This window comes from Anser anser (assembly GCF_964211835.1).
Source record: "Anser anser genome assembly, chromosome: 6".
Taxonomy (NCBI): domain Eukaryota; kingdom Metazoa; phylum Chordata; class Aves; order Anseriformes; family Anatidae; genus Anser; species Anser anser.
Window position 1 is genome coordinate 27,821,185 of NC_139726.1, and position 18,550 is coordinate 27,839,734.

Below are 18,550 nucleotides of genomic sequence, written 5' to 3' on the forward strand. Positions count from 1 at the left end.
CTGTGAGACACATACGCTGTGAGCTCCCCATCATGTTTGCCTTTCAGGGGCCATCCCAGCAATGCCAGCCAAGTCCTTGATGCCTGCTGTGCTACCCTCAGCTTCCTGTGAAACCTGTGATGGGATTTTGGATGGACAGAGAGTCTTGGTTGTGAATCCTGTTTGCACTGTCTTGATACAATCAAACTGATTTGGTATAGACATACAGAGTAGCTATGGCTTCCAGCTTGTGAAAAAAAAAAGACTGGTACTGAAGCAGCAGCTGCATTTCCCAGGCATGCTTGGGTATCTTAGAGAGAAGAGAGGGCCTGCCCGGCTGCATCCCTCCAGGACTAAACATTTCCCCTTGAGCAAGGGGCAGGACAAGGTGAGAAGACAGTTAGCTGCAGTTGCTGCAGATAACAGAGGAAACCAGAAGTTATTTCCAGCCTCTACGTGAAGAAAAGCAGTGGACCACAATTGTACATGTGTGCGTATCACCCTCATGCACTGCAGTTCGGGAACATTTCCAGCAGAGACAGCTAAATTTGGTTGGTTGGTGTCTTGTCTAATTTATACTGAGCTGCGTCCACAAGAGCACAGCTAAGTTTTATGGGGTTGCGTGGCTTTGTGCTCAAGATCAGAACCTGCTCCAGCACTCCTACATCCAAGGAAAAATGAGATGCACAGCCATTAGCTAAACTAAGCACTGTGCCTTGCAGCTTTCCTCCATGGATTTTCTTTAGAACATAAAAGGAATCGTTCCTAATTTTGTGTCTCAGGGCTAGGATGCCCTGAATTCCTCCTCAATACTTAAGCATATTTATGTGAGGTCAAACCTGCCTTATGGATCTTTTAACTTGGAATATTCCTGAGATGCAGCTAAGTGTGAGGCGTGTAAGCTCTTGACTAAAGCTAGCATGAGCAGTTCAGGGGATGAGCTGAGAATGACAACAGCAACAAGCTGATCTCTACAAAAGTAGAGATGAAATGTATTTACCTGTGCACTAACGCAGCTACCCAAGACAAGTCCAAGCCATGCTGGGCCAAAATGTGCTTGAAGAAATTCTGTACCAATGCAGACCTTACAGTGACTGAGATCTGGCACAGAAACGAGGGGAAAAGGATGGATGCGGGTGTTGTTCACGCTGTGCAGGCTTTCATGGAGAAGAGAGGGTGAGGTCTGGTGCTCAGCCTGAACAGATTCTTCACAGCTACTAAGCCTACAGAGCTGCTTTGCCTAAATATATATGCACATCCATTAGCTGAGAACAGCCAATAAACTAATCACTGTCCTGCAGCCTTCTTCCATGGATTTTCTTTAGAAAAAAAATATATATACACATATTATAAAATCATATACAGATGATTATTTTATGAGTAAAGAGGATAATAATGGACACAGATGAGAAGAACAGCGGTGATCTCCGAGGCTCTGCTGGGGGAAGAGGACCAGGCTGTGGACAAATGCAGCCCAGCTGCAAGGTGCATTGGTGCCAGGCAGCGAAAGGGAACAGGGCTGCTTTAAAGGTCCTTGAAACAGTTGTGATTCTGAAACCATACCCTACATCCTGCTCTGGCTGCAAAACACCTCCTGCATTTGGCTGTGAGCTTTAGAGAATGACACTCGCTTTACCTGCCACAAAGAAGTGCTGGCTGGGGCCTCCCCAGAGCGCGGTGGGTAGAGGAGGACGGCCAGTTCCCATCCCTGAGCTGCTCCCCTCCCGGCTGGATCCGCAGGGAAGGGGGAAGGGGGAGCGGTGGCAGTAAGCAGTTCGCTGGAGAGCCACGGTGCTCTTTGCAGTTTGCCCACTAATTGCTATTAAGCCCTGGTTCCTTTTTGTGTTCCAAGGGGCGTCTTCAATGTGGCACTGCTTCTTGGGCCTTTCATGCGGCTGGGCTAACCCCTGAATAGCAGACTTCACCCCCCCCTCCCCTCTTGCTACCTCTCTCTCCCTCTCCCTTTTTCTTTCCCCCTTTTGCTTTTCTGATAGTATTTTCTGTCCATGTTGTGTAAGGCCCTAAATGAATCTTGACTGCCCCTACGGCCGACTGGAGACGCACAAAAGCGTCCCATTCCAGTGGCCACAGCGCCATTGTGTGCCCTAACAATGCACTAATTGGCGGTGACAATTGTGCGGCCGGGGAGGAAGAGGGGGCCGTGGGGGGGACATGGGTCTTTTCCAATCCGTGAGCTGGGTCAATAAAAAGAAGAGGAGGAGTGTGAGGAGTGCGAGACACGCTCTGCTCTCTGCCTCTCCCGCATGCACGCCCCTACTAGTCCCCAGCAGTTCGGTCCAAGGTCCCCCCCAAATTCCTACAGAGACAAGTGAAGCTAATAATTTTAATGGGTGGCTATGCAGAGCAAGAGATGTACAAACTAAAAGGGTCTTCTCAATCTCCGAGGCCTTCTCACCATCCCAGAGGCTGAAGAGTTCATGTGATGAGGACACCACTGAGATATTCATGGGAAAAGATCACACACAAAGCCAGGGGGACGCTGGTGCCACAGCCCTCTCCTCTGGGCACATGTGCGAGGGAGCGTTCGCTTCTGAACAAACTGAGCTTAAAATCCCTCACTGCTGCCCACGGCCAGTGGGAAGCAAGGGCAGGTCCTATGATTCTCTGCCAGGCTGTGTGGCAGACCTGTGGACTGGGAACCTACAGTATTGTTGGGAGTACGGGAATGCACCTGGACCACGTCTTCGGCACCAGCTGAGCTGAGAGCTGGAGGACTGAAAGGGACACCACGTGTCACGGGACTGAGGCTATTTATTGCCACAGTGACACATTCCAGGACTCTAAGGAAAGACCAGCTCCAGTCTCACAGATTCAGCTGGGGTGAGCCCATGGAGCGAGCACTTTCAGAGCTGCTCCAGTGTGTGCTCAGCCCTAGAGTTTGGAGGCTGATATAACTGATGTATGAGAGACAAATTTCGGCCCTACTTACGAGCTTTTGAGACACCATCTGGGACAGGAAATGGCATGTGTCAGGCTTCTGACAGATGCCATGACAAGAAGTATGGTCATGGAGAGGAAAGCTCATTCATCTAGTTGCCTAGGCAGAAAATTAGCTCAGCCAGGTGAGACACATGGGGTCAGATGTGGAAGGGCTCAACACCTACCAACCCATGTTTTACAAACAGCCTGTGCCAGCTGTCCCACAGAACAGTGCAGCACTCTGGTTCTCAGCAGGGAAAGCAAGTTTATGAAGGGCTCTGAAAGCTCCCTTTTCAACAGAGGCATTTCTCTTTTTTATAGCTGCCTGATTTTTGAGAAGCATTGTCCAGAGCAGAGTCAGGATGCAGGCTCTCCCAACCCTTGGCAGGACAGCTATGAGACTGCTATGGGGGGAACAATTCTGCTAAATGATTTGGTGGAAAAGAATTATTTCCTTTATTTGGAAAGAGGCAGCAAAACGCCTTCCCATGCAGTAGCGTCTAACCAGGAAACCACCCCTAGTAGAAGAGCAATACTTCTCTGCAGCAGTAATTTTCTGCAGCAAGGCTACCAGGTCCCATGTATCAGCATGGCTTGCAGAATAAATGGTACCACAACCTCACGAAGGGCAGAGACAATGAGTAGGGCATACCAACTGGAGCAGGGCATACAAACTGGAGTAGGGCATACAAACTGGAGATATGGACCTAAGGACAGGCAGGCATCGTGCCTGGATCCAAACTCCCCAGTGCTCTGACTGATTGGCACTGACATTTCAGTTCTCCACTACATATAAACACTGAGTTCAGCTGCAAAATCTGGTCCTGCAGCCAAAATGTTGAGGGGATGCCTACTGTGAGCCTAGAGTGAGAAATGAAGCTGCAAGAGCCCAAAGCCGAAAGTGTGCTGAGTCCAGGATGCATGGTGCAGAAACCCTGAGACACTAGACTCTTCTTGCCCTTCTGGCCTCCCAGCCACATTGAGCACAGCATTTTTCTTAATGTCATCTTTCAGCTTTTGTGGGTCCTTGTCAGCACTTCTATAAACACGAAAAGATAATTCAGTTCAGATACATCCCTGCTTCCAGGAGGAACCCTCATCTCCACTGGCTGCAAGGCAGACTCACTAGCTGCCTCCTGAAACTGGGTGGTGGTAATATCCTCCCTGAGACAAAACCCCTGGTTACCTGCTCTAAACATAGCAAATATGCCACTTCTGCTCACCTTCCCCTAGCAGGCCTCCATGCAGCTTCTGCTGACAGCTATGGAAACATTCCCATGGACTACCACCGGAGCTGGAGAAGGGCCTTACATAGCGAGACTTTTTTGCCTCCCCTTTGCCCTAAGCCCTTCGCAGAAGTACTTTATTATTTTATGACAGTGCAGTAACACTTGACATAAATCTCTAAGCATGGCTAACAATGTCAATACTGTGTAAATACCTGCAGTAGAGACTCATACTTTTATTATACTTTCACCCTTTTTTACCTGCTATCACCCAGGGTTAACTCTGTGCTGAATGCATGTGCAGTCACTTCATTTTACAAGGAATCTGCCAATTTTATAAACTGCTACAGCTCATGTCTCTGAACATTGAGAGCCCAGCTCTGGTTCTTTTAATAAACTGCAGCTTTCATTTAAATCAGCAGAACTTGTATCTGCTTAAAGGATCAATCATGTTGTTTGTTAAATCAGAGATGAATGCTCTTCAAAAGTGCAGAGTCCAAGCTGGAACAGGACATTTTGCAATAAGTACACAATAAACAACATCCACCAGTGTCACAAGCAATTGCATGCCAATGTCTGCTGACAGAATGGTGTTGGGGTCTCAGTTCTTCCACCCTAACCTTGCTTCCACAGGTGTCTGTGAGCAAGGGATTCACAGAAATCACTGTGATTACTTGCAGGGCAAGGCACAAGTCAGTAGAGAGACACGTGTCTTGTTTCATGCCTTCATCACTGTATTTCAAGTACTTGCCTGTAGTGTAAGTCACTGCTGAGACTTATTTATAACCTTTCATGCTATGAATACCGTTTGGACTGAACTGTTCTATGCACACTGATTGCATCTATTATTTTCCTACACAGAATCAGTAATTTGCACTTTCTTACATTTAAACAACGTTTAGCGTTACTAACAATTCCTTCCTGTTCACCTTAACATATCGTATCTATACGATAAACACCTGAAACTTTCAAGTCAATGTAAAGTCCAGCCCTTAACACAAGCTCTTATCTGACTTCCTTGCTTTCCATATGAACTTCACAACTTCATTTTTAATATCTGAGGCTAACACCTCAGACTCAATTATAGAAAATCAAGAGTCACTTACTATGAACAGTGGACCAGCTTTTTAGCATGTTTGCAGCCTCAATGCCAAAGTTTATATTTGTCAATGCTTTAAATGGTTGGAATTTACTCCTACTTGCCTTGGAGACTTTGTCTGGTTTTACTTGTGACACCTGGTTATCTGAGATGCTTTTCATCACCTTCTCACAGTGGTAATACTCAGACCTTTAGATGGAACCACTGCTTTGGAGAGTATTTAGTTAAACAAGAACTATTTTAAAAAGACCAGAGCTATGCACACACACTCCCAGAATATTTTCGTTTGCCCTCAGCATGCCTTTCACTGAAAAGCTCTAGTGACCCTTAGACCTGGAAGGCCCCTCTCTGTCCCTAAAGAAAGAAGGAGAAAGCTAGTTCCATTTGGGTTGATCTGTTTTTGTATTGTAATTGGGATTGTATCATATACATTATGGGAATTTGAAAAGATGAATGAAAAAAAAAAAGTATTTTCTTGAGCCTGGAGCACAGTTCTGGACAAGGAGCTTGTACCATTTTATTTAATTCAAACGCTATCCTCAAGGCTTCTTAAATGTGTGGACTTACCACGGCCACCTATTCCCCAAAGAAGGGCTGTATTCTAGTTCTGCCACCTTTTAGAAAACAAGCTTCCTATATAAAATCAAAGACTGTTAATTTTGGTCTAAGAGCTAGAAGGGTAGCTTTTTAAAATAGAAGTGTCCTGACCTTTCAGGGAAGAGCTGGAGCTTGGTTGGCATGTTCAGGTGATATGAACCACTCATGGGACTTGGCCTTACGAGACGATGAATATTCCTGACTCAACTCACTGCATTTAATGTGCAAAGAGAACACAAAGAACAAAATCCAAAACACTCACTGTTAGACCTAAGGGGTTACGAGATTTGTCTATGATCTAATATTCCCAAGCACATACGCTGATACAAGACACTGACTGTCCCACCAGCATAAGGGGTGTCAATCAGGAAGAAAACAAAGTGGGTAGATACTCTGTGGGTGCCAATTTGTCCCGATTGCTCAGCATCAGAAGAAAACAGCAGTTTTGCTACTGCTTCCCACAGGACCTGGAGGGCACGCTCCAGTTCACAGTCTGACTGGTATTTTCTGTGGCCTGCTGAGCTAATGGCTAGTTGATAAATTAACACAAAAGGCTAACAGAAGGTTAACAGAACTACCCAAAAAGCTTGGCTTTTGCGAGGAGGAGGAGCGTGCAGGGGTTAAGAACAGGGCTGCCAATGTAAGGTTTTACTGGCAGAGTTGCAGTTCACTGGAGGGCACAGCTCTCATGTAATGACAATGTGTAACAGGGAGAAAAATCCCATCACTTCAGCTCCTGACCAAAACCAAAAGCAATGATTTTTGTAACTCCAGCCCCAAGTTGTCTGTGACAGCTATTGGGCTATGTACTTTCAGCAACACATTTCAGTGATGGGTTCATAGATTGAAACAGAGCACAACAGGGAGCCTAGGAAGGGGCAAGGAGGAGAGAAGCTCCGTAAATACAACCATAGGTGGACCAAAAAAAAAAAAACCACCAAAAAACCCCACAACCAAACTGCTCCTTCCAGGGCTCCCTAGACCCCATGGTCTCTGCTGTGTTGATGCTTCCTTCCCAGCACCTCTAAGAGAGTGAAGTGAGGAGGGGACGTGGCAGTGAAAGGGGAAAGAGGTATGTGTCATAACAGAATTGGCTCACCTTGTAAAGCAAATAAGGAGGAAGAAGGTCTTGCACATGGCTTTCCTGTGCAGTTTGTGCGGTCCTGATCAAACATTAACCCACTGCTTGCAGCCATTTCATCATGGGGATGAAGTCCAAAGGTGCCTGCAGGAGAAAGGATTGACATTCCTGGTGGAATTCTGGTCTTTCTGAGGAATGGCAGGGGGGCAGCAAGGGAGTGGATATGTCCTTCTTGGAAAGCCAGGAGAGATTTCTCTGGGGGCCCTCATACAGGGGACATAGGTCTGTGAGCTTCACCACAGCTCAGCACCAAATCCACAGCCCTGGGGAGCTGATGAAGTTTCTCACCCTGTGCACTGGGAGAAGCAGCCCAGGAGAGCAGGAATCACACCTGCTCCTATGTCCGCTGGATGGAGAGCTGTCTGAGCAAAACAGCCCTTACACTGTGAGCAAAACTCTACCCTCCCAGCCCTTCAGTGGGCCTTGCAGTGAGCTAGGAGGTGCCTTCCTTACTTAGGATCCAAGGTCCTTTAACCTGGAGCCTGCTGGCAAAGGTCCACATGGCAGCCATGCAGTGGGGAGCAGCCTTCCCCCAGCTCCTACGCGCCTCCTGGGAGCTCCGTACCCAAAAGTGCCTGACAACAACAGCTCCTAAAAAGCTCTCCTGGGAACTGTTGGGGCTCAGCACCTTCAAAAATCTGGACATTTGTGGCTATCAAATACACCTAACAGATTTAACTGTGAATCCAAACATGCAAAGCTTGATGCAGTCATTGACAGCATTTCCAGAGACCTCCTGCCTCAGAACCGAGAAAAGTATCACAATTTGCTTAGATTTGGAAGACTTTCACCAATGGATTAGTATTTATAAGAAAACTAGCACTCTTTCAAAACTTGTCCTACACATGGTGCAGTAACAGCAGAAGGCAAATTAAAAAGGACGAGTAATTTTTTTGTAGTGTTTATTGACAGTTGCCTTTATACAGAAGGGACTGGTGCTCTGATGGTGTCACAAGTGAACCCAAATAAACCCTGCTCAAGTGTCAACAGGCAATTCAACTTATGGAATTTAAATTATAAATTTATTACATATCAATAATAAATTAAGACTATTGCCTAGTAGGTGCAGATAATTTAAGAAAATCCTTGTCAAAAGTAAAAAACAAACAACCCCCCCCCCCCAAAAAAACGCTCAAAAAAACAAAACCAAAAAAAATAACACAAAACAAATACAAGAACAATGACATGCACATAAGTTAACAGACAGAGTAGCACACGCACATACTAGTTTCCAAAAAACTCAGGGTGCGCTACCACTAATACTAAAATCCACTGCAAGTGCTGCAGGAGAGCTGCTGCTCTGCTGGGAAGGGAAGCCTGGGCTGCCAGGGACAGCGCCAGACCCCGTGCTCTGCTGATCACACCCGGCTTACCCCAGCCTCAAACTGCCTCGACTCAACTAATGTTGATTTGGAAGCTGCCTTTATCACTTCAAGCCCTTCCAACACCCATTTTGCTCATGAATTCTTACTTCCGACAAGTACAGAAGGGACTGGTGTAAGTCAACCTGGTATCACAGGTATCAGTGCCACTCAAAATCAGTCTGAAAACACTTCGGTTAAAGCAAGATTGACTTTGTTGACAAGTACGTAAGCAAAACTGAAACAAATCCTTTTTCCACCAAAACAGCACTAACTACTCAAGGATTTACATTGGTTTAACGCACAGTTGGATACAAATAAGTAATTGAGCCACTGACAATTGTGTATGTAGACAGAGCCTACTACACTTTGGTCCTAGGCAGTTAATTGCCTTCCAGGCCTGAACTTCTCCAATGCTGCCCACAAGTGGCATCTCTAATTTAGATCAATGCCTTAGGGGATCCGGAGGAAACTTGCATTATAAGAAAAGACCCAAGGGAGTGTGTACACACCAGAGCTTTCAAGTAAAGGACTTTGCACATTATTTATTGTCCAGGCTGTCTGCTCACTACACTATTAAAGTGCAGCGAAAGCTCTGCTGTTGTCATATAGGGTTCCTGCTACTTGGGGTCAAAAATGGACTTAAAAGATTCCAGTCAGCATGGACATGTGCCCAAAACTGACAGACACAGGAAGGGTTAGCTGCAGACGTTAGCAAATAATGCTAAAAATTAAGCAGGCTAACCCTCTCTAACGTAATGTTGACCAAACCCCAGTGGGTTAGCCTTCAGGGAACCAGGCTGTGTTGAAATCAAACTTTGAGGAAAAGCCTTCACTGCCACAGCCCTGGATCCAGCTTTACTGTGTGGGACTCCCTCACCACATGGCACAGGCTGGCCACTGGTTCCAGGAGGAGCAAAGCTGCACATGACCTGATCCTGCTTTAATGTCCAGTGCTTGCCATTGTTACAGATCCACAGCTTCTGAAGCTCTCACTTAAGAGCAACCTCATTTCTGTCTGAAAAGAAGCTCAGTTAGTCTCCAAAGCGTAGGTAATAAAAAACAATGCTGTCTCCATGCAATCCTTTCTCATATTTCCCTTTCAAAGCACAGATCGTCAACAAATTTTATGGTCATCACTCCTGGCAAGATGGAAACTGCCATGAGCAAGGGTTTAGAGCTCCAATGCCAAACACGTTGCAGCATGGCAGAGCATTCCTGACAAAATTCTACATTTTTGAAAATTTAAGGCACCAAATTAAGCAAAAGTGAGGGATTTCCATGCACCTTGGCATCTTCAGAGCTGGTATATGCAGCCTGTAGAGCCCACTTCATGGGGACAGAACAAGCAAACTGATTTACTAAGCTGCTCCTGCAAAAGAGCATGTGCAGCCACAGGATAATTTCAGTTTGAGCCTACAAGTTAATCAAACAGCAGATTCAATCAGGAAATCCAAAACAGGAAGATAGACACTAATATACAGTACTGTAAGGCACTCCTACTGGGAAGGGAAAATTGGAAGGCAAATTATGAAGGAGAGAATGATCAGACTCAACTGGTTCAAAAGCAACACGATCAGCTATGAAGCTCAAAGCCTAGCTGTAGGCTCAGCACTGTGAGCCAAGACAGGGACAGAGAGAGCGAGAAAAGAGAGAGGACTGGCTTGCAGCTGAGCAACAGAAAACAAGAGATAAGATTATGATGATTACTCAATTACATTTCTTTTACACAGATCAACAGTCGGCTGCAATCCAGACCATGACCTTGGAAAGCCCAGGAAACTCAATGGCTTCTGTTGCCACAGGGAAAAAGCAAAATACAACTGGGCAGCTTCCCCATTTCATTGTAACCAGACATCCTCTTTTTTGTTGTTGCTTTTTGTTTTTTTTTTAAAGCCTTTCAGGACATTATCATCCACCCATTACAATGCACACAGTATCCCTGTACTAATTATTAAGAGAAGTCTTGACAAGAGCAGCTCTTGAGGTACCCTGATGATTCACTCCTAGCAGGGCTATCACGGTATTGTGAAGAATTCTTCACCAAAAAGTGTGTTTTCTCACTTATTTAAGAAACCTTCACAACTGCCAGTTCCTATCAACCCAGCAATGAGCTCCTATGTGCATGTTGGTACGTGCCAACCCGGACATTGCATCACACCACAAGACCATTTTTCACCACCTAAGAAAGACAAAGAAAAGAAAGATTTCTGCATAAGAGATCCAAATTTCTCTTTCTGTAGGTTGATAATATCAAAAAGCTGCATTTTGCATCCCCTAGGTAGGTCCTTATCTACATAAAAGAAAAGCTAGAGGGTTTGGGTAGAGAGGAAAAGAAGAATTGAATTAGTTTATCTACAGTGTCCTGGGTTAAATAATCTCAGACTAACTAAACTGAGAAGATTCTAAGTAGTTGTAAAGTCAGGCTACAGTCCCTTGCAGTGAAGCACCCTATTTCTATAGTGATTATAAGTTCTGTACAAGCAAGTAAGAGCAGTAACTGGACCTACAGATCTATTCCTCCTCCATAAGTAAAGAAAGCACCTTCTTTGTGAAGGAGACAAACCGCATTTTATTTTTGATTCACAACGAAACATTATTGTTCAAACTTACTTCATATTTATATCATTTTTGTGTAGGATGGGACTAGAAGTACTACTACACAAATTCTACCGGGGGGGGGTGGGGGTGGGGGCAGGCATGGAGGAGAGATGTGCGCAGTCTGGAAAGACCCCAGGTACTTTTCCAGCTGGTGCCCACCCAGCCATCTGCAGAGCAGGGCACGCGCAGGCTACAGGCTGCAGAATGGGAAAACAGTAGCTCTGCGGACCAGTGTGCGGCACTATGTTAGTACAGCAGAGACAACCACACAAGGGTACAGTGCTGTCCAAAACCCAAACCACCTCCAGAAGTATGAGCTGTGTCTCCTACTAGCAGCTGGCTCTTGCATGAAAACCATCCTTTTAGAGTTGGGTCTTTTGAGAGTTAGTAACATGAGCAGTAGTTTCTGTTTATTCTTCTATCTTGCAGTGCTAAAAAATGATCAGGGCTCGTTCCTACTGCACCCACAATTCCTGAGGGCAGGACTGGACCTTGAATTATGTTTTTGAAAGGCAGAGATAGAAGACTGCACCCTACCCATCCATATGGAATAACTTTTTTTGGACAGGAGCTAGGCATCCCTGAGAGGAAAACATCTTCCACATTACAGCCAGCTCCTGTAGCTACAAGAAGAAGCTATATTACTTTTTCAAGGCGGAAAAATCACATCTGATTTAGGAACTGGCTTACTTACAGCTACACTGGATTAAAAAAAAAAAAAAAAAAGAAAAAAAAAAGAATCTGATCTGTATTGTACATTATCCCTTCACAAAAAGCTTTGGATGCTGCCAGCATATTGTAAAAACATGCTTTTGCTCTTTGCCTTTAGCAATGGCAGTGGTTCCAGACTCACCACTAATTCCAACAGGTCTGTTGACAACATATTCTTTTTTTCCTGTAAATCTCAGTTAACAAAGAAACTCTGTTCTGTAATACCTGCACAAATCTAGAATAACTCCAAACTTGTCTGTTGTTATTCCAGAATTTAACTAGAATACCTAACTACCCACATCACTGGCATTTTGGAGATCAGGGCATCTGACAAAGTTACCAATACCTTGCAATGCCTGAACCTTGATTTCTTGATGCCACAGGGTACTCAACAGTACACACAAGCACCTCTCTCTAAACTGGGCTGGATGTGAACTAATGCCATAAAATATCTTAAATTCAAAAGCATTATCATATGGAAAATGTCACTTCTTTTTTCTTTCATGACCCACCATTACGTCTAGAGCTAATTCAAAATAGTACCTGCCAGATTCTGACAGTTTCAGAGCTACTGGCTTTGCCACAGGGCTGGTTGTAGTGACACATGCTGAAAAATATGGGAGTGTACTGTTTATTCAGCCAGTACCACTGCAGTTCCTGTTTGCATGACTAATTCCACAAGACTTCCCCTGTGTTTGCATATGTGAACGTGCAGGGAGTTCTTTGCATGGGAATGGACTTTAAAGGAACATTATATCCTTAAGGATGATAGCTGAAAGCAACTCATTTCATATGAAGAACAGTGAGTTGAATGAAACAAAGATGCCTCTGTGTAGGGGAAATACTAATTTTAGTGACAAAGGTGCATGATTCACCAAGTTCATTAAATATGGGAATCCCTATACTACTTTGCCAAGAACATGGAAAACCCCCTACTTTCTTCCAAAGAATCCCAATGGGAGGAGGACTTCTGAAAAAGAAAGGCACTGGTTGTCTAATGAATACAGATATAAACATGCTTCTATATATATATACACACATAAAGTTGCGCTCAAATTTGGGAAAGCTCAGATTCAGCTACTTTCTTCAACTGGAGGCTGGAAAAGGCAAACATTTGTACTCCAATACAAGTCCATTGTGTAACTTTCTGCCCTTTAATGCAAGCATGATGTACCCCATTCTTTTATTTAAAATACTTAGCAATTAGTGAGCTGCTTCAATGATCAAGACTGCTTTCTGCCTTGAATATAATAACAGCCTGCATATTATATAGAAAGCAAAGATCAGTAGTCTGCATTTTAACAAACCTACATGAGAGAAGGAAAATGCACATGCGACTGGCTTTTTTCTTCTGAAATCATATTTGCTTGCTGTATATATATATGTGTATATAAATATGAATGTATTCATATGCATCTAATACACATATTACTGCAGGGTCTGGAGAAAAAGTTAAAAATGTGGACTGGAGTGAGGAGTATCCCTAAGTGTTCACTGACGGTGAAAACACAATGAACTGAACACTGTTAGTGATGACACACATCTCTCCAGTCAAATCTTTCACAATATATGTAATTTACCATGTTTAGTACTTCCCTATGTTCCAGGTTTGCAAGGCAGAACCATACCTTGAGAAGTTCGCTCTCCACCACACGAATCACCAGAGATGTATAGAATCCTCTAGTGCTCCCAGAGAACTCAGGACACAAATTGCACATGAACACAGCAAACTAATGTTTCACAATTTTGAGGGTATTTTCTAGCAAAATTGGGCAAGTTCACTTTCCCAACTATTGGTCTACCAGGATCAGGTTAGAAAAACATGTAAAGTAAACTTCACACGACAAAAACACAACCAATGTAGACAGTTGAAATGTCTTCAAGCCTAGCAGGAGATTTGAAAGTCACGTTACTGGAGTTGAGGATGTGGCCCCACATAGATCAAGAATAAGTAGCATAAAGCAGAATGGACTTCAGTGACGGAGCTTGACAGATATACCCAGCCTGAATAAGAACAGCAGCAAGTACCCTGCTTATCTGCTTATGTAATATTCCACTGGGGTGGTTATAAATAAGCACAGCTAAAGGAATTATTCTGCATCTTATGCTTGCAAACATCCTGAATAAGGTTTGATGGGAGATACTTTTCTTTCCTCGGGGAGGAGTGACATGTAAATGTGCTGATTCTTTAGAAATAGCTCTCTGGAAACATGAGGAAATGGAAACATGTCCATGTCAAAAGTAGCAGGTAGGCTTAATATCATTTCTGCCTTATGAGGTTCTGTGAAACAAACACCTTACCAGAACCTCTGCCAAGGCTAATAATAAATAATACACATAAATAAGTAGATGATTCATCAATTCTAAATGAACAACATCAAAAATAATGTGTTCATGGCAGCAAATATTTTCTGTCTTGAGGAAAAGTCTTCTCCAGAGGTGGAAAAGAAAAAGTTAGGTGCTCAATTAGCTAGACCTAAAGCATTTCAAGTAAATCACATTTTGTATAAGAGCTAGCGGCTGGACTTCAATGCAAAATGCAGTTGAGCCATTGGTATTTCAAAGCCAACAAGGCTTTATGGCCACTTTAGCAGCTGCTATTCACAGATGAAGAAGATCAGGTACTATTTTGCAAAAAGATTTCTGCCTGGCTAAGCTGAGAGGTTGCTTGACCTGGCAGCTGGGGAAGAGGCTCTCTTCAGGCTGGCCACTGCCTTAAGGAACTCATGTGTTCTGATACGACAACTCAAACATGTTGCAAGACTCTTCGAAGTTTTCATCCATATTCAGACGCCTCCAGAAGGATTTCTGCTTCTTCTGCAATTCTTTACGCACGCACCTGGGGCATGGTACGGCCTTCACTTTGCATTCAGAGTGGAAGACAGCACCACAGCTTTCACACCTGCAAACACAAATTAGCGTCAAAATTGAATGACAAAATTGGACCAGAGCATGCAATGGACTTCACATGGATTGTGGACATCCTTCAAACAGTTCTGGTAGCTCAAAGTGCTACATTTCAAAAGAGTGGAATATCAAAAGGCAGTGGCTTGTCCACACCTCTGCTGGTGTAAAGCTACTCAGGACTAGCAAAATCTTGCATCCTTATGCACTTGCTGAGAATCTATCACAGTGCTTCTGCTTCAAAGACAGACATTGTTACAAGGATTAATAGTTATGTCTTCTTACTAATTAGCTTTCAGGTCTATCACAGAATAGACATAATTTTTGTTTTATGAAAGACAAGTTTGCTACTTTGATCTGTAAATGAAGATTAATGGCATTCATTCCCATCAAGATATATTTCAGCATTTGGAACAGTCAAGATATGACAGTTTGGGCAATGAACTTCCAGTGGTGTGGTCAGCTGTTCTGGAAAGAGTAAAGCAGGAAAGCCAATTTCAAAAGCAGGAAAATAAGTAATTCCACAAAGTAAAAATGAAACGCAGAATGGTAGACAGACATTCTGTCCGTGGCCTGTGAAAGACCAGGCTAGATGGTGATGGATGTAATGTCATAGTAGATCAAGCATCCAATTCTAGATGGCTGTGGAGCAGTGAAACATCTGGTTATGATGGAGTGGGTTAGAGCTGAACATTCGGACATTCTCAGCCTTTCAATACAAATGACTGTATAGCAGACCAGTAAGTCACCGTCTTACTGCAGTTCTGTAACCAAATGGAAAAAAAAAAAAAAAAAGGTCGACAGTGTCAGGAATATGAAGTCTTAGATTACAGTTGTGTAATCAAATAATGAAAGCAACAAAAAAACAAACTTCAGAGCAGCTTTTAAGCATAAATGAAGGGTGCTGGTCAGTTGGTGATTTTGTGGGAAGTCTTACAATGCCTCACACTTTCCTTATTTGCAGTTATTGTAGTCCCATGACCACATGAGAATCCTAGCGTCCATTGTTATCCCTACTTTTTGTTTCTTTGGGTGTTTTTCCTTTCTCTTTCTTTCCTTTCTTTTTTTTTTTTTTGGTTAGAAATAAGGTTACAGTCTTCAAGATTGTGAAGAAAAACTGAAATCATGAAGCAAGAAGCCCTAAACCCTGAGAAGCCATAAGGCAAATAAAAGCCACCTTTAAAACAAATTGTAGTATTTGGCATGCAGTCTGGCAACACTGAGAGAAGTCCATAACACAACGTGTTTCATTAACTATGTTAGCTGCATCTGCATCTTACCTATAATTTTGAAAAAGCAGTTCTCGAGCTGGCTTTAGCTTTTATGCCTGGTTCTGAACAACCAAAGATGGTCTGAATTTTAATAACTTTGAGAAGGCTATGCAGAAGTTCAGGGGCAGATTTCTAGGTGGCAGAATTTGATAGAACTCAACAAGTATGAAAAGTACGGTTAAAGAAGCTAAGTTAAGCAAAATGCTCTGTTGGCTAACTGCTATGTTCTGTAGCACCAGAACTTGACACATTCTTCTTTTTTTTTTTTTTTAATGTCCAGCTAGTGAGTCTGAAACTGTTTTTGAATCAAGAAACTGGCTCACAGAGATATTTATCATTGTGTGCTCAAAAAAAGAATTGGTATTATGGCCCTGATCCAGTGAAGCACATAAATACATACTTAGGACTAGTATCCCAGTGATTTCCTTGGGATTACTGATCTGCCTAAAATTAAACATGTGCTTACGTGCTTTGCTGGACTGGGATCTCTATGAACAGACGCATTAATGGATGAAGGAGAGACAGAGAGGACAGCCGTGTCTTTAAAACTTTACATCATTCGGACCTGACACTAATGGTGATTTTATCAAACTAATTCTCTCTTGTTAGTCAGCAATTTACAGTGCCCTGGAAGTTGCTAGAGGGTAATGATTGATGAGGAGTGTAATTTTGTGCTCTTGCACTGCCACTCCCTATGCTCACTCAATATTTCTCCACAGTACTCAATGAGGTGACAAAACTTATCAAAAATTGCTGCTGAAATGGATGCCAGCAGGATGAGAGAGGAGCCAGCACACCTGTTCCTCCCAGTGAAAGGCTATCAACAGAGAAAGCAAGGATTTATTGTGTTTAAGTTAATATGAATTCACGTTTCAGAAATAAGCTCATTGGAAAAAAAATAAAATAATAAATTTCTCTCCTATTGCTCAAAGCCAAAAGAGAGAAAAAATGTCTGCACTGTTATTTATTAGTGGTGGTACAACAGCTGAAGCTCTGACTGGGATCCCACGCTGTGAGGCTCTAACCATAGCAATGCAAACAGCCAGCCCTGGATCTCACAGCCCACAGCACTGCTTCAATACGGGAACAGCCCTGGCAAAACTTGCAGCCATCAAGACCATAGTCAGTCCATTCTGGCGCCTCAGCTGCTGACTGCAGCTCTGAAAGATCTGTTTTCTCCTGTGAAGGAGGATGTACTCCCAGTCCCAGCCACGGTGTGCAGATGATGACAAAACAGCAGCCTAAAGACCACTGCTCTGAGCTGGAGTGCAAAGCTGCCTCTTGCTCTCTGCAGGGACAGGCAGAGAGGATGTCTGGGTCAGCCTTCACTACATGCTTGTATCTCCTCACTGCTAAAGGAACTCAGCCACATGTGGGCTAATGCTGATCCTGCTCTGTATTTGCGTAAATGGTAAGTTACTCCTTTTAACAGCGATGGAGCTATACTAGCTCAAGCCATCTATGCCATAGCTTTTCATTATATCGATACAATCAGTCTTAACTGATCCTGAAAATGTCAACTGGTTGACCATTCCTAATCTTATTGGCAGAAATTTTCCAGTGATAACAAACAAAAACCCACCAAAATTATATTCCATTTTAGAATATTGCAAACAGATTGCTTCTTATTTAATCCTGATGTATAATTTTATCTTCATTGTAGCATCACAAATGGAAGGGCTGTTAGTGCTAAGAACACCAGGCTACTGTTCCTGCTTCTTCATGTGTTCTGAAGTCGTTTCCTTGTCATTAAGAACTTGGACAGACAGACATGGCTCTTCAAATAATGCATTTGTGTATTTAACAGGACAAACATCTCTCTCCATATGATATGAAACAGAGACCAAAGGACAATGCAACCTAGAAAAGCTGCAATGAGGTCTCTCACCCAAATGATTTGATGTAAAATGCAAACTTGCAAGGTCAGATGGTTAAACATTGCCAGAATGTCCCTCCTGGTGCAGGAACCTGCACTCCAGAACAATTACCAGGCACTAAAGTGCACATTAGTGCTGTGCTGTGCTTCAGGTGTTGATCCCATATTCAGTTCTGCATCGCCACCTTCGGAGCTGCAGATCTTATTCTTAAAGGCATTCTTGAGCTCTGTCTCTGTGATTAGACTGACTTTTCCTCACTGTATTTGAAGCTCCAAGTAAGCCCCTCTTTGATGCTGTTGGTGCCTTTAGCTATGTTAAATTCAAATAAGTGCAACAACTTAATTGCTTAAGTTGCCTTTCTGCTAAAATGCTATCAAGAAGCCATAGGTACAATGATGGGGAGAGCAACACAACAGTGAACAGAACTGATCTGAACTTGAACTGGGTTCTAAAAGTAAAACCCATCTTACAAATATTGGAAATTATAAGGCTCTGATTGATCCGTCAATGACAGCTGCATATATGTAACTCAGTCCATACCACAATACAGCCAAGACAATACAGTTGTCTTCCTCACTCAGTACATCTCTGTGGCAAAAACAGGCATCCATGAGCTGCATTAGCAGCAGCTGTGTTTTGTGAAGGCAACAGCAACACCTGTGTTAGGAAAAAGGGTGTTCCACGTGCACTTCTAAATTGATACTCCCTTTTGAAAACTGATCTCACAGAGCTATTTCTAAGGCTTTCTTCAGATCCTTTTGCAGAGCTTCTGACAAACAAAACAGCATGGTTTTTTGTTCTGACAAACAAAAAAATACAAGAACTACCTTTGCTACTTTTCAA

General features: G+C 43.4%; 1 protein-coding gene across 6 annotated transcripts in view; it reads right to left on the reverse strand.

The window, feature by feature from the left end:
* Window positions 1-18,550, reverse strand: part of PLEKHM3 (pleckstrin homology domain containing M3) — a 159,095-nt gene that overhangs the window by 49,019 nt on the left and 91,526 nt on the right. For 2 of the 6 annotated variants that reach the window (XM_083842257.1, XM_083842258.1), the window contains one exon: window positions 7,986-14,557. The exons of the other annotated variants lie outside the window; for them this stretch is intronic. In XM_083842257.1, coding sequence (XP_083698383.1) covers window positions 14,380-14,557 — 178 coding nt within the window. In that variant the 3' untranslated portion in view covers window positions 7,986-14,379. Of the gene's footprint in view, window positions 1-7,985; window positions 14,558-18,550 lie in introns of those variants that run through there. 6 annotated transcript variants of the gene reach the window in all.